This window comes from Entelurus aequoreus, linkage group LG19 (assembly GCF_033978785.1).
Source record: "Entelurus aequoreus isolate RoL-2023_Sb linkage group LG19, RoL_Eaeq_v1.1, whole genome shotgun sequence".
Lineage (NCBI taxonomy): Eukaryota > Metazoa > Chordata > Actinopteri > Syngnathiformes > Syngnathidae > Entelurus > Entelurus aequoreus.
Window position 1 is genome coordinate 31,222,200 of NC_084749.1, and position 16,856 is coordinate 31,239,055.

A 16,856-nucleotide genomic window follows, 5' to 3' on the forward strand; every position below is an offset into this window, starting at 1 on the left:
CGAGGCCAGCCCACGGCCACCAGTTTTGTCTCTCTTAGAATTAAAAATGTCGGGTAAAGCGAGACCAGCTTGCTAGTAAATAAATAAAATTAAAAAAATAGAGGCAGCTCACTGGTAAGTGCTGCTATTTGAGCTACTTTTAGAACAGGCCAGTGGGCGACTCATCTGGTCCTAATGGGCGACCTGGTGCCCGCGGGCACCGCGTTGGTGACCCCTGATTTAGAGAATACAGCTGAAATGTTGACACTAATAATAATAATATCACAGACATGTCTTTACATGTATGTATTAGGTTTGTTTGAGCACTGCTGTTGAGCATCTTTTCATCAAAGACACGTTGCATGTGTTATTTTAACTTTTGAGTTACAGTAGTACCAACATGGACGCCTCTCTAGATATACAGATCACGTGGGGGATCCCGTTTTGCGTAAAGAAGAGCATATAACATTTAAATTAATGGATGACAGGGCGTTTAAATATGGAATTATACCGCAAACATATTCCGAGCCCTTTCCTGCTCCACCACTGATAAAGAATATAATGGCATATTTTCCTGGTAATTCTCAGTCCTCTGATCAGAATCAGACTCAGAAATACTTCAATAATCCCCGAGGGGTAATTAAGATTTTCAGAACAATCCCATTCAAGAGCAGACAAACATTATAGGGAGACAGAACAGGATCGCTGACGGGTCTGCCAACGTCCGGCGCCCCTTACAAAAAAAGGTGAGAAACAGGTAAACGCTGGGGGGGTGAGAAAAAAAATATTCAGTCTAAACCTGGGCCCCTGGAGAGGGGGTCCAGACTGAGGCCAAGTGAGAGAGAAAAAACACATAGCCATAGCACACATAAGCATGTGTGTAAGAGGGAAACATCAAAGACATTAAAAGAGCAGAGCTGATGCAACCAGCCACTTCTACATACAGCTACAAAAGTAAAAACTACAAAAAAATAAAAATAATGTGGGCAGTGTTGGCACTTTACCTCGAGAATGTCACTTTGTTGTCATCACTTTTCCTCCACGTGTGCATATATTTATTTGGATTCTTCTGTTTTCATATGATTTATATGATCCAAAATGGCACCGTTGTAGTGGTTGCTGGTTGCAGGAGCTCTGTGCTCTTGTTTCTTCCTTTGTGTTCTTCATGTTTTGTTTTTGTTTTCATGTGAGTTTCGCCTTCTGGACGGGGCCCCTTTGGGACTGCGCAACATGGGGTGGCACTTTTGTGACTTCTGCGCTGCTTTTTAATGCTTTATTGTGAACTTTTGGATCTTGCCTTGGGGCAGCCATGGCCATGTTTACTGCTGGCTCTCTGCCAGACCGGCCTCCACGTGGAGAGACCGCATTGAGCGTCGGGATGGATGAGCTTCACGGAGTCCTGGCTGAATGAGCATGCATCGGACACTTTGGTCTCCTTGGACGGGCAGCCTAGGACGTCTCGGACTCTCTTGGTTGCTTTGTTGGGTCTGTTCCTGTCTCTGGCCGTGCGCCCCCCAACTCCAACAAAGAATGTCGTGGTATACAGTATGTGGGAGTTGAAATTGTGTTTTTGTTTTATTTTGTTGTTTGTCTAGGCATGATGCAATCATATGTGTGTAATTTCTATTATTTATTGCTTTTGTAGCTGTATGTAGAAATTGTGCCGCTGAAGTGGCAGCTAGTTGCAACAGCTCTGTTCTCTTTCAATGTCTTTTATGTCCTTTGTGTTCTTAAATGTTTCCCTTTTGTTTTCATGTTTTTTTTACCTTATTTTTTGTAGACTTTTTGTATCTGCACTGCAACCCCATAATTTTCCCATTATGGGATAAATTAAGTCTGTCTATTTATCTTAAATGTAAGTGTTAAGCAGAAAGAATAATCAACCATGGATGACAAAAGGATTAAAAAATGCTTGTAAGAAGAAGAATACACTATATAGAGAATTTATAGCACAAAGTACTATAGAGGCAGAAATTAAGTACAAAAAGTATAAAAAACAAGTTAACAGACTTACTACGATCATGTAGAAAAGAATATTACAGTGAATTATTGGACAGGAACAAAAATAATATGAGAGCAACATGGGGCATCCTCAATAGCATTATTAAAAATGGCACAAAGAGGGACTACCCTCAATACTTTTTAGACGGAAATTAAAAAAAATGACAACATAAAGGAAGTAGTTGAAAGCTTCAATAATTATTTTGTAAATATTGGACCAAAATTGGAAGAAAGGATTCCAGACCCAGTTCCAATTGACTATGATACCATAGAGCGAAATCCCAACTCCATGTTCCTCAGTAATGTGACACAGGAGGAAATAGTTACAATCGTTAAAAAATGTAAATCTAAGACTTCAATTGATTGTAATGGAATTGATATGGAAACGATAAAAAAGGTTATAGAAGAGATCTCAGGACCATTAATGTATATTAGTAATCTATCATTTCAAACAGGTACATTCCCAAACAAAATGAAAATAGCTAAAGTTGCACCAATTTATAAGACTGGAGATAAACATCAATTTACAAATTATAGACCTGTTTCTTTACTTCCACAATTTCTAAAATCATTGAAAAACTGTTTAATAACAGATTAGAGAGTTTCATAAATAAAAATAGAATAAAAGAGAACCAATATGGATACAGAGCTAATGTTTCAACTTCAATGGCTTTAATTGAAATTACAGAATTACCAATGCAATAGACAGTAAAAAAAAACGTGCAGCAGCAGTTTTTATGGATCTAACTAAAGCATTTGACACAATTAATCACAATATTTTAATTAAAAAACTAGAACGGTATGGCATCAGAGGGTTAGTCTTAAACTGGATAAGAAGTTATCTAACGAACAGGAAACAATACGTGGATCTAGGCGAACACACGTCTACAACGCTAAATATATCCTGTGGTGTACCTCAGGGATCAATACTAGGACCTAAATTATTCAATCTCTATATAAATGACATTTGTAAAGTTACAAAAGATTTAAAGTTAGTATTATTTGCGGATGATACAACAGTGTTTTGCTCAGGAGAGAACACACAGGAGATAATACAAATAACAGAAGAAATTAACAAATTAAAAAGATGGTTTGACAAAAACAGACTATCATTGAATCTCAGTAAAACTAAGATAATGCTATTTGGTAACAGTAGAAGAGAAAGTCAAACACAAATACAAATAGACGGAATAGAAATTGAAAGAGTAAATGAAACCAAATTTCTAGGTATAATGATTGATGATAAATTGAACTGGAAATCTCACGTAAAAAATATACAACATAAAGTAGCAAGAAACACGTCAATAATGAATAAAGCAAAACATGTTCTAGACAAAAAATCCCTTCATATTCTCTACTGCTCACTAGTGTTACCATATCTGAGCTACTGTGTAGAAATATGGGGAAATAATTACAAAAGTACACTTCATTCATTAACGGTGTTACAAAAAAGATCAGTTAGAATAATACATAATGTTGGATATAGAGAACATACAAACCCTTTATTTATTGAATCAAAGATACTGAAATTCCACGACATAGTGAATTTGCAAACAGCTAAAATTATGCACAAAGCAAACTATAACCTGCTACCCAAGAATATACAACAATTCTTCTCAACAAAAGAGGAGAAATATAATCTTAGAGAAAAATGTAATTTAAAACATTTGTACGCACGTACAACACTTAAGACCTTCAGTATATCAATATGTGGAATTAAATTATGGAATGGATTAAGCAAAGCAATCAAACAATGTACTAATATGATACACTTCAAGAAACTCTTCAAACTTAAAGTGTTTACAAAGTACAAAGAAGAAGAACCATGATAAACATTCTCAATTTATTTCATCCATCCATTCATTCATTCTTAAAGTAATCTTACTTATCTCATCATATGAAATATGACTTACTTCACCAATTATTATTAAATTCTTACTATTATTTATTTATTTATTTTTATTGTGATTACCTATGGAGTTTATTGTGAATAAATTGAGAACAGGAAGTGAACAAAAAAGTTTCAGCAACTGTTATGTAAAGAAAAGGGGTAGGATTAAATAAGCTCTGCTTCTTCCTACTCCTTTTCGAACATGTTGAAAAGAGAAACTGGAAATTGTGATGTATCATGTTGCATGTTCGAAATAAACTCTAACTCTAACTCTAACTCTATTTTCACCAGACAAGTTTGATACAGTGTTTGAACTTTGTATTACAGTAGTACCAACATGGCCGCCCCTCCCCATGTGCAGATGACGCGCTGTGAATGGGGCCCCGTTTTGTGCGAAGAAGGGCGCATAAAACGTTAATAATGAATGACATGGCGCTCTATGTGGAATTTTTACAGCAAACCTATTCCTAGCCCCTTCCTGCTCTGCTACTGATACTCAAACCCTGATCTGAGTTGTCAAAAAGTTTTGAAAATGTATTATTTGTATCACTTTATGCAATAAAAAAAATGTTTGAACAAATCATTTCCCATGATTTTGTTTTAGCACAAAACATGAAATTAAATTCAAGTTTGATTTTTTTTAAAGGCCTACTGAAACCCACTACTACAGACCACGCAGTCTGATAGTTTATATATCAATGATGAAATCTTAACATTGCAACACATGCCAATACGGCCGGGTTAGATTAGTAAAGTGCAATTTTAAATTTCCCGCGAAATATTCTGCTGAAAACGTCTCGGTATGATGACGTTTGCGCGTGACGTCACGTATTGTGCGGACATATCGAGACACCATTGTGGCCAGCTATTAAGTCGTCTGTTTTCATCGCAAAATTCCACAGTATTCTGGACATCTGTGTTGGTGAATCTTTTGCAATTTGTTTAATGAACAATGAAGACAGCAAAGAAGAAAGCTGTAGGTGGGAAGCGGTGTATTAGCGGCTGGCTGCAGCAACACAACCAGGAGGACTTTGAGTTGGATAGCAGACGCGCTACCGTGAGTACGCAGCTTTGGCTTCCAAACATTTGATCGCTTGCCCGTACGTGCGTGCCGCTATGTGCATGTCACGTACGTAACTTTGGGGAAATATATGTGCTGTATGAACTTTACGGAGGTGAACGGTACTTTGGGCTGTGGGATTGAGTGTGTTGTGCGGGTGTTTGAGTTGTATTGGTGGGTTATATGGACGGGAGGGGGGAGGTGTTTGTTATTCGGGATTAATTTGTGGCATATTAAATATAAGCCTGGTTGTGTTGTGGCTAATAGAGTATATATATGTCTTGTGTTTATTTACTGTTTTAGTCATTCCCAGCTGAATATCAGGTCCCACCCGCCTCTCACAGCATCTTCCCTATCTGAATCACTTCCACTGCCCTCTAATCCTTCACTCTCACTTTCCTCATCCAGGAATCTTTCATCCTCACTCAAATTAATGAGGTAATCGTCGCTTTCTCGGTCCGAATCTCTCTCGCTGCTGGTGGCCATGATTGTAAACAATGTGCAGACGTGAGGCGCTCCACAACCTGTGACGTCACGCTACTTCCGGTACAGGCAAGGCTTTTTTTATCAGCGACCAAAAGTTGTGAACTTTATCGTCGATGTTCTCTACTAAATCCTTTCAGAAAAAATATGGCAATATCGCGAAATGATCAAGTATGACACATAAAATGGACCTGCTATCCCGTTTAAATAAGAAAATTTCATTTCAGTAGGCCTTTAAAGTACAGAAACAATTGTTTCACATGAATGAAGTGTGAAACAAATTTGTCATTGGAGGCCCCAAATAAAATCCTGCTTGGGGCCCCAATTTAACCATGTCCAGCAGGTCTATTCAACTACATAAGGAAGAGGACCGCAGTTCCAAGAGCCCAAGGGCTTAATGGCCGAACATCGAAATGTTGATGTTTCGTCAGAAAGTGCCTCCGCATGTTATATTTCTTTGACACTACTTAATTACAAAGTACACACATCGACTTTCACACTGCACTGTCAATTAATTCATTATTCTGCCCCTGCTACTCGTTTCCAGCGTGTGCAGCTCGTTAAAAGAATGAAAAAAACAGAAGCTCCAGAGGTTTTGTTAAGGATTTATGCTTCTTCTTTCGCATTGGTTTCCTTCCTCAGTTTTATTTATTTACACTTCCTTCATTTAGGTTTGTAAGACTGAAAATATAAACGTAAAAGTATAACTTCCATTGTGTATTTTATATAAATAATGTCCATTGTGTATTTTACATGAATAAAATAGGTTTAGTGTTAACGCATTCACACAATAAACTGCAAATGTTTACGCATACAGAAATTACACAACATTCACACACCAAACATTGCACACACTGGATGTGAATAATCACAGTTAAATCTAAGGTTGTCGCCCTCTACTGGTCAAATTTGGCGCAACATGTATTAAACGAGGTTTGATCAGCATCGTTACTCTCAGACAAATCCCAACATGACCACGAATACAAAAGACATCACAAAGTCAGCAATTTAAATACAAAATAAACTAAATATATGTATGCACAATATCTACTTGCGAATGTAAAAGTCACACGCAGTGATTTCTACCACTGTCGCTAAAAAGGTCCACCAGAAAAAGAACACAATGGGCCCCATTCAGCAGTAAGTTCCTAACTTTTCCTCTTATCTTTCTTCCTAAGTGATTTCCTAAGAGGAGTCCATTCAAATTCATGACCTGTTCTTAAACGACCAAATAGTTCCCACCTGCTGTTCTTAAGTTGCTGAATGCCAAATGGTTAGCACGTGCGTGTCTATCATAATTAACATAAAAACACGCCCTTATTTCCCCAATATGCATACGTCAACGCCCTTAATTCCGTAATTTGCATAGGTAAATGCCCTTAATTCCCCATATAAGGGCACAATTCAGGCGGAAAAGCCGAACATCAAACACACTGAGCAAACACAATCAGATTAGAGAAGAGAAATTTGTATTATCCCGCGGGGGAAATACATAATGTCAAAACGTAAGTTTAAGAAAGGGGGGACTGCAGCGTTCAAATAAATATTCGTCACTCGGGGCAAATAGGTCTACATGGCCATCAAATATGCGCTCCCTCCCCAGGGCACAATCTGCGGCATCTTGCAGCAAAAGCATTACCATCGTGTGTATGTGTGCGTGCGCACACAGTATTTTGAAATGTCTATATACACCTACTCAGTGGCCTAGTGGTTAGAGTGTCCGCCCTGAGATCAGTAGGTTGTGAGTTCAAACCCAGGCCGAGTCAAACCAAAGACTATAAAAATTGGACCCATTACCTCCATGCTTGGCACTCAGCATCAAGGGTTGGAATTGGGGGTTAAATCACCAAAAATGATTCCCGGGCACGGCCACTGCTGCTGCTCAATGCTCCCCTCACCTCCCAGGGGGTGAACAAGGGTGATGGGTCAAATGCAGAGAATAATTTTGCCACACCTAGTGTGTGTGTGACAATCATTGGTACTTTAACTTTACTCTAACCTTATTGCTCATTTTGCTATATGTCTGTCTGTCTTATCTATCTCTATATCTATCTATCTATGACAGGGGTCGGCAACCCAAAATGTTGAAAGAGCCATATTGGACCAAAAATACAAAAACAAATCTGTATGGAGCCGCAAAAAATTAAAAGCCATATTACATACAGATAGTGTGTCATGAGATATAAATTGAATTAAGATGACTTAAAGGAAACTAAATGACCTCAAATATAGCTACAAATGAGGCATAATGCTGCAATATGTACATATAGCTAGCCTAAATAGCATGTTAGCATCGATTAGCTTGCAGTCACGCACTGACCAAATATGTCTGACTAGCACTCCACACAAGTCAATAACATCAACAAAACTCACCTTTGTGCCTTCACGCACAACGTTAAAAGTTTGGTGGACAGAGTGAGACAGAAAAAGAAGTGGCATAAAACACGTCCTAGAAAGTCGGAGAAAGTTATACTTGTAAACAAACTACGGTGAGTTCAAGGACCGCCAAAATTAGTAGGACAAAACGGCGCTCGCCAAATACTCGAATCAGTGAAGCATGTTTAATATAAACAGTGTGCTTTATAACAATTAGGGAGGTTTGCGTCATGTTTGTCCTCCTACGGAAACCATATTAAAACAAAAACTTTTTTTTTTTTTCCTCATCTTTTTCCATTTTTCATACATTTTTAAAAAAGCTCCTGAGAGCCACTAGGGCGGCGCTAAAGAGCCGCATGCGGCTCTAGAGCCGCGGGTTGCCGACCCCTGATCTATGATATTTAACATTAGACAATAGAAGTAAGGGAACTTGTCACACTTAAGAACAAATAGGCCACCCTAAGAGTGCTCTGGAGCACTCGTAGATTTAGTTCTTACCTACGAACAAATCTCAGCTAAGAAAAACATTGGTGAATGCAAAAATCTCCTTAAAAACTTTGTAAGTGGGCCTAAGAACAACATTTGTTCTTAAGAACGGTTGCTGAATGGAGCCCAATGAGTCGAGCACTTGCTCTGAGCAGAAGTTAAAGTTAAGTGAAAGTACCAATGATTGTCACGCACACACTAGGTGTGGTGAAATGTGTCCTCTGCATTTGCGTCTTGATCATCCCCTGGGAGGTGAGGGGAGCAGTGGGCAGCAGCGGTGCCGCGTCCGGGAACAATTTTTGATGATTTTAACCCCCAATTCCAACCCTTGATGCTGAGTGCCAAGCAGGGAGGTAATGTGTCCCATTTTTATAGTCTTTGGTATGACTCGGCCGGGGTTTGAACTCACAACCGATATTTAGATTGTTTCCAGGGTTGAATGATAAGTCTTCCTCTACTCTCCTATAAGACACACATGCCTCGCCGTTGCCCCCCTGTGGGGTGGCGGGAGTACTGCATAAATGATCAAGCCTAGTTTCAATGGTTTCATCGAGCCTATTTGGGCGATGTTCGGCAGGCCAAATTAAAAGCTTTGGCAGGCCGGATGTTGCCCGCGGGCCTCCTGTTGCATATCCCTGATGTACAGTATTAGCTGACACTTTACTGTGCAGCCAGGGTATCCAAAAGTGTACCGTATTTTTCGGACTATAAGTCGCAGTTTTTTTTTCATAGTTTGGCCGGGGGTGCGACTTATACTCAGGAGCGACTTATGTGTGAAATTATTAACACATTACCGTAAAATATCAAATAATATTATTTAGCTCGTTCACGTAAGAGACTAGACGTATAAGATTTCATGGGATTTAGCAATCAGGAGTGACAGATTGTTTGGTAAACGTATAGCATGTTCTATATGTTATAGTTATTCTGAATGACTCTTACCATAATATGTTACGTTAACATACCAGGCACGTTCTCAGTTGGTTATTTATGCGTCATATAACGTACACTTATTCAGCCTGTTGTTCACTATTCTTTATTTTAAATTGCCTTTCAAATGTCTATTCTTGGTGTCAGGGGCGGATTAAGAAATTTTGGCCCCCTGGGCCTGACATGGTCTTGGCCCCTCAACCCCCCGCGCGTGTGGGCGCACACACACGCACGCACTATGCAAGAAATACTGTATACTGTGAACAGACATGCACACTGTACTGTACAGAAGAGTGCACATACTGCACACACACTATTAGGTATACCACACAGACACTGACAAGCACAGGTTTCACACAGACACAGGGGGAGGGGATAAATGGCCTAAAAATAAACATTTTGGAAAATGATTACGCCCACTTCAGTGATGGTGCATTGGGTCATTTGAGAGATATTATGTATTGGAAGTTGGTAGCTATCATGAAATAAACCCCCCACCCCACCCAAAAAACTAAATCGGACATGATTTTTGCCCCCTTTTCCTCCCTTCTATCATTAAAAATAAAATAATATCTTAGGAAAACACTTTGGCATAACGGCAGCTGTGCAGCAAATTGAGGCTCAAAGTCTGTATCTATTTGTGGTTAAGCTTGAGGAGAAGGAGAAAGGTAAAATGATAACATGCATCGGAGAGCACCACAAAGAAAGGTGTAGGCCAGTTCATGGTACAAGGGCTGCATGCAGGTCAAGATAGCCCATTTCCAAGAATGCTATAGTGGCTGGACAGGCACTGGACATGTCCTGAACTCAGTGTCAGACGTGGCTGCCGAATACTTGGATGAAGTGAAGCAGCTGACAGATCTCATGCTGCCCCATCTGAAGACTGTCCTGGCCAGGCAGAGGATGGATGAGGAGACCTTCCCAATGGACCCTGTCAGTGAACAGGCTAGTAACATTGATGGCACCCCTGTGCACAACATTGGGATGGAGAGACAATGTGGCAAGGTGGACTACAAACTGAAGAAGTTGGGCACACTGAACGCAGTCAATAGGTCAATAATTTTACAGAAGAGCCAGGAGCTTCAGAGGTTTCAAGGCAGCAGCACAAGCAAAAAGGGAGGTTGAACTCAACTGGAGTAAATTCATGAAGGCAAAATTCGAGAGTAGGGCAGATGAGAAACAAGAGATGGCTCAAAGAAAGGAGACTAGACATGCTGGACACACTGAAATCTTTTGATGGCCCCTTCACGATAGTGGGGAAGTTGAAAAGTTCCTTGTGGATGAAAGTCTGCACAAGAATGCAAAGCTGCAGAGAATGAAGCTTGAGGTTCAGTTTGCCAGAGAAAGCACCAAGCTTCTGCCTAAAGTCAATCCTATCTTCACAATCCAGGTGACACTTCCCAGAAATGGCAAAAGTGCAATTCTCCAAGTCATAATGGATACTTAGAATTTTATGGTGGTGGTAAGTATTCATGAAAACAGGTAGCCTAACATTAGTGAATGGGTGAATTCTGGAAATAACCTAAAAATCTTACACAGTGCACCTTTAAGCAAGGGGTTTCTTTCGTGCTTTCAATTTTGCAAAATCATCCACCACATCATTGAAGTCCAACTCTCTTGTCAGCTCACTCTCAATTGCCATTAGAGATAACGCATTTAATCTTTTCTGAGTCATTCTTGTGCGCAGCTCATTTTTTACTCTTGACAAAAGAGAGAATGAGCGTTCTCCCTCACAGTTACTGACCGGTAGAGTGAGAAAAATCTGTAGCGCAATGTATGTATTAGGAAACGTAGGCTGTAGTCCAAAATGTATTATTGTTTTGAGCAGTCCTGAAGGGGTCCTCTCCTCATCAGTGTTGTTGAGCTGTATAAAAGATTTGAACTGTATAAGCTCCTGTCCAAGACTTTCATTGAGGTCGGATGGGTATGATTCAGTGAGAATCTTGGCCTTGTGAAGGACTGAAGCATTGGACTCTGTATCCAAAGAGAAAAGGACACTGAACAAATTGTTCAGATGTTTGTAGGCCTCCAGACGGTGATTAAGGCTTGAACTCAGTTGATCAATAGAGGCAATAAATGTCTCTATTTGAAACAGTTGCCTTCCCTCAAGCACAACATCTGGGGATGCTGATTCATCAGCAAACTTTTTACGTTTCCTCGTCCGTTCAGCCCTGTAAGATGGGGTGCCACCCAACATGTTTAAGGCTTTCTGCTCAAAATGATCAAATAGATCTCTTTGGGAGAGAACAAAGGTGCGCAGAGATTCCAGCAATCTAACTGCTGTACCAAGGTCCATGTCTGCTTTTTGAAGTTGCAGACTTGTGGCCTGAAATCTGGACAGAACAGTGTCCCAAAAGCCTGCCATGAAGGCCATCTCAAGTGAATCCAGCTTCCGCACTAGACTGTCAGCTTCAGTTCGTGTGTCTCGTTTCTCTGTGTCATCAGTGGAAATAACCTGTAGTGCTGCTTTTATTTTACTGTAGTTCTGCCACAGTGCTTTGGTAGATTCTGCACGGCAACTCCAACGCGTGTTGGATAAAGCTTTAAGTGTGAGATCTATGTTGGAATTGCCAAATACCCTGTCCCATCGGTGTGTGGATGCAGTTGTGAAGTTGTAAATAGACTGAATCAAGTCAAAATACTTAGAGACTTCATTTCCACATCTGTCAATGCTGTTGACTCCCACCAAATTCAAAGAGTGAGCTGCACATGGAATATAGTGTATTAATGGGTTGCTTTTCTTTAAGTGAGCCTGCAACCCATTATACCTCCCTGACATGTTGCTGGCATTATCATAAGCCTGCCCCCTGCAATTTGACAGCTCTAACCCTAGATTTTCCAACACAGACATGACACAGTTAGCCAAACTTTCACCTGTATGGCTAGTAATGGGCTCAAAACCCACAAAGCGTTCAACAACACTGCCCTCTTTGCTAACAAAACGGAATATGAATGTCAATTGGTCCACATGAGATAAATCTGGGGTTGAATCCACAATGATAGAGTAGTATTTGCTTGCTTGCAGTTCATCTGCTATAGCCTGTTTGGTTTTTGCACCCATCAATTCAATGAATTCCTCACAAATGGTGGAGGACAGATATGAGGTATTACCTCGACCCATCTGCCCAAACTTTCTGATGTGATCCTTTAGAAAGGGATCAAATTCAGCCAGGACCTCCAGAATACCAAGGTAGTTCCCATTGAGAGGAGACCCTAACGATTCATTTTTACCCCTAAATGCAAGGCCCCTTTCTGCAAGGAATTTAATGACTGCAACAACTCTTTGTAACACCTGCCTCCAATAGCTGCTCTCTGCCTGAAACTGTTTGAACAGGTCTGCATCAACTGTGGCACCTTTGGCGCGGTTCAAGACTGCTTGCATGCAGGTTATGTGCTCAGCACTTCGCTCATGTTCACCAAATCTTTCTGAGTGTTTCCAATCACAATAGCCTGTCACAAAAGAATGCGTTTTTGGGGAAAACAGTTTGCATGCAAAGCAGTAAACATTACCAGTAGAGGGAGCGTACATCAGCCACTCTCTTTGTACTCGTTGTCCATTGGGCAAGTGTGAAGTAAAATGTTCATTGTTTAGGCATCGGGTTTTGCCTCCTAGCCCACTGTTCCTCACAGAAGCTGGATAATGGCTGTGACGGTTGTGAAATGATTTTGCACCTCTTTGAATAAGAACTTCCTTCATTGACTCAGTGAGGGTCTCAGCCCATTTAGCGGGATCACTAGGTAGAGTTGTCACTGTAGATGGTGTTGAAGAAAGATTCAGCTCATTTTCTATGCTGTCCAGAGGTGCAGTGACCTCACATTCATCCGAGCAACTGGCTACTGCTGAATTGGTTGAATCATAAGCATCAGAAGCATTTGGTTCAGTGTCTACACTTGTAGTGGTCTCAGGATCTTGGGAGCTACATGCTAGCTCAGGTGCATTGCTAACCTTAGCTGAATTTGCAGTAGCATTTATAGAATTGCTTTCAGCAGATGTCTTTGTACTGAAGAAGCTGGAGATATTTGGAACACTCTCAAGTAAAACTGATTCCTTTTTTTTCTTTTCTTGCTGAATTTTTTTTCTAGCTCCTCCACTTAAACGTTTATGATCCATATTTCCCTTCTTTCTTTGCACATTGGCTCTTTGCCTATCACAACAGATAAACCAACTATGTGTGTGTGTGTGTGTGTGTGTGTGTGTGTGTGTGTGTGTGAGTTTGTTTGTGTGTTTATGATCGGTGCTGCTTCCTTCAAGTGTGTGAGGTGATTTAGAAAACTAGCAACCCAGCATCAACACTCCAAAGCAGAGAATAACAGCTTACTAGCATAGACAATTGAGAGCAGAGAATCAACTGATTCGTCTGATAGACAGCAGGAGAGCAGAGTGGTCAGTGATGATCGAATCAAGAAAATGTCTAAATGGCAAGGGAACAGACTGATTTGTACTGAGGAGAAAGAGAGAGAGAGCCAATTACAGTGAAATATATTCCAAAAGAGCCAAGTGACTAGCTGAAGGCAGGGACAAATGCCTTGGAGTGACCAAGAAGAGTGCAAAGTACCAAATGGCAAAATGTGGGAAGACCAACAGGAAGATCTGCTTTTACCACTTATCTTCACAACCAAAAAGTCGCTAAATGATGTTTTTAGTCGCTAGCCAGGTATGGCCAAAAGACGCGAAATCTAGCGGCAAAGTCGGTCAATCACACAGTGAAACAAATAATTTTAAAAAGATAGTAATCGTACAATGTCTTGTACTTTTGTCTTCTTTCTTAATATTTCTCAAAGGACACCAAAATGTCGCTATCTGCAGGCAGCTTGCTAGCTATGATGGCAGCAACAATGTACCTTAGAGTGACTGACCAACAAGAGCTCAAAGTACCTAATGGCAAAATGTGGAGAGACAGACACAATAAATTGCATTAAGATGAAGAGAACTGTTGCTATTATTAATCTTAACATCAACCAGAAAGTCGCTAAATGTCACCAGCCAGGTATGGCCAAAAGTCGCTTAATTGGCCACACACAGTAACAGAGAAACTAACAAAAAAAGATCATAAAGATAATAGTTGTACAACTGTGTGTACTTTTGTCTTCTTTCTAAATATTTTCCCAAAGGACACCAAAATGTTGCTATCTGCAGGCGGGAGCGTGCCTATGTTCCCCGGGTCCTATGTTCCCCGGGTCCTATGTTCCCCGGTTGTTCCTGGGTCTTTGTATGCGACCGGGGAACTTAGGACCCTTTTTCTAAAAAAGGGTCCTATGTTCCCTGCATTGTATCTGGCGAAATTGCGAAATTGTGCCCTGACCAAAACCATCCCTAAACCTAACCTGTCACAGGGCGTTGTGGAGCACTTTTTTTTGGCGAAATTGTGCCCTGACCAAAACTATCCCTAAACCTAACCTGTCACAGGGCGTTGTGGAGCACTTTTTTGGCGAAATTGTGCCCTGACCAAAACCATCCCTAAACCTAACCTGTCACAGGGCGTGCGGCAGCAGATAGAGCAACTCAAACGCGAACTTCCTTCCTTCGACAACTTAAACGCGTCTCTGTCATGAGTGTCTGCGTGCGTCTTACTTAGTCGCGCATTGGAAGCAGCGGGGAACATAGAACCCTTTTCTGGAAAAAGTGTTGTACGTTCCCCGCAGCGGGGAACATACAACACTTTTTTTTAAAAAGGGTCCTTAGTTCCCCGGTAGAGGGGAACATAGGACCCGGGTAACATAGGGACGGGGAACATAGGGATGACCCGCTGCAGGCAGCTTGCTAGCTATGATGGCAGCAACGATGTCTGCCAGACAGGAGAGAGTGGTCAGTGACGATCGAATCGAGAAAATGACAAAATGGGTCAAAGACCAAAAAGTTATTAACTGACAGCAGTGACAAATGTCAGACTGTAAACTTTCTCGAAAGAAAAGGACAAAATGGGAAGATGCTGATAATAACAGCAAAATGGAAAATATAAGAATTTCCAAGTAATGCTCAACTCAAGTGTGTGTGTGTGTGTGTGTGTGTGCGCGCGTTAAACTTCTTGTTGAATGATTTCAAATTATCTCTGAGTCTGAACTGAGGGAAAGGAAACCAAATTTTGAGCAGTCTCTCACGAGTTCAAAATACCAAATGAGGAGATTCTAAAAGAACAGACCGGTTTATGAAAGACTTGATGGGGGAGGGGCACAGCTAAGAATACTTGAGTGAGATTCTGTGATCCAAATTCGAGATAGAGCTTTTTGATAATGATAATTTGTCAGAGTAAGGTTGTGTAATCAAAATTTGAGAATGAGCTTTGTCAATCAATCAAGAATATTTGCATTAAGTTCTGTGATCAAAATTCAGAAACAACCTTTAATAATTGATAAAGAATATGTGAGTGAGGTTGTGTGATCCATCCAATTTGAGAATTAGCTTTGATAATAATGATTGAGAGCCTCTGGCCCTCTGTGGATCATGGCCGCGGGGCCAATTTTGCCTGGCCCCTTGGGGCCTCTGTGGGTCGTGGCCGCGGGGCCAAGTTGGCCTGGCCCCTTGGGGCCTCTGACCCTCTATGGATCGGGGCCAAGTTGGCCTGACCCCTCGGGGCCTCTGGCCCTCTATGGATCATGGCCGCGGGGCCAAGTTGGCCTGACCCCTTAGGACCTCAGGCCCTCTGTGGGTCGCGGCCGCAGGGCCAAGTTGACCTGGCCCCTTGGGGCCTCTTACCCTCTATGGATCGTGGCCGCGGGGCCAAGTTGACCTGGCCCCTTGGGGCCTCTGGCCTTCTGTGGCTCGCGGCCGCGGGGCCAAGTTGGCCTGGCCCTTTGGGGCCTCTGGCCTTCTGTGGGTCGTGGCCGCGGGGCCAAGTTGGCCTGGCCCCTTGGGGCCTCTGACCGTCTATGGATCGTGGCCGCGGGGCCAAGTTGACCTGGCCCCCTGGGGCCTCTGACCCTCTATGGATCGTGGCCGCGGGGCCAAGTTGGCCTGGCCCCTTGGGGCCTCTGACCGTCTATGGATCATGGCCGCGGGGCCATGTTGGCCTGGCCCCTTGGGGCCTCTGGCCCTCTGTGGGTCGCGGCCGCGGGGCCAAGTTGACCTGGCCCCTTGGGGCCTCTTACCCTCTATGGATCATGGCCGCGGGGCCAAGTTGGCCTGGCCCCTTGGGGCTTAAGATTATTATTTTTGCAAAAGTAGTTTTGCTTGGGTCGCGGCCGCGGGGCCAAGTTGGCCTGGCCCCTTGGGGCCTCTGGCCCCCTGGGCCTGGGCCCGGTAGGCCCGGTCATTAATCCACCTATGCTTGGTGTTGGGTTTTATCAAATACATTTCCCCCAAAAATGCGACTTATACTCCAGTGCGACTTATATATGTTTTTTTCCTTCTTTATTATGCATTTTCGGCCGGAGTGAAAAATACGGTAATTTAAAGATCAAGGCGTGTTTTTTATGGGCCTGTAAGACATATTGTACAAATAAAATAAACACCAGAAATGGACAAAAGGCACATAAACTACAAGCATGTTCAACTTTTCTATAATGTAACTTATTGTGTGTACACTCACCATCTCACTCTTCAATATTCTGATCTTTTCATCCAGGTTCTTCTTCCCGTTCTCCTTGATGGTTTCGTGCCCGGCGGGGACCAGTTTGGCTTCACCCCGGAAAGTGGACGCCTCCTCCCGCATC

The 16,856-nt window shown here is 41.9% G+C and overlaps 1 protein-coding gene and 1 long non-coding RNA gene across 2 annotated transcripts in view; one reads left to right on the forward strand and one right to left on the reverse strand.

Moving 5' to 3' along the window:
- Positions 1-3,135, forward strand: part of LOC133635266 (uncharacterized) — a 72,904-nt gene extending 69,769 nt beyond the window's left edge. Inside the window, exon 5 of the long non-coding RNA XR_009822040.1 lies at positions 1,287-3,135. This is a non-coding gene — a long non-coding RNA (uncharacterized LOC133635266). The remainder of the gene's footprint in view (positions 1-1,286) is intronic.
- The window catches only part of lurap1 (leucine rich adaptor protein 1), a 42,890-nt gene that overhangs the window by 25,550 nt on the left and 484 nt on the right, over positions 1-16,856 (reverse strand). The window contains exon 1 of the mRNA XM_062028278.1: positions 16,733-16,856. This exon is cut by the window's right edge and continues 484 nt beyond it. Coding sequence (XP_061884262.1) covers positions 16,733-16,856 — 124 coding nt within the window. The remainder of the gene's footprint in view (positions 1-16,732) is intronic.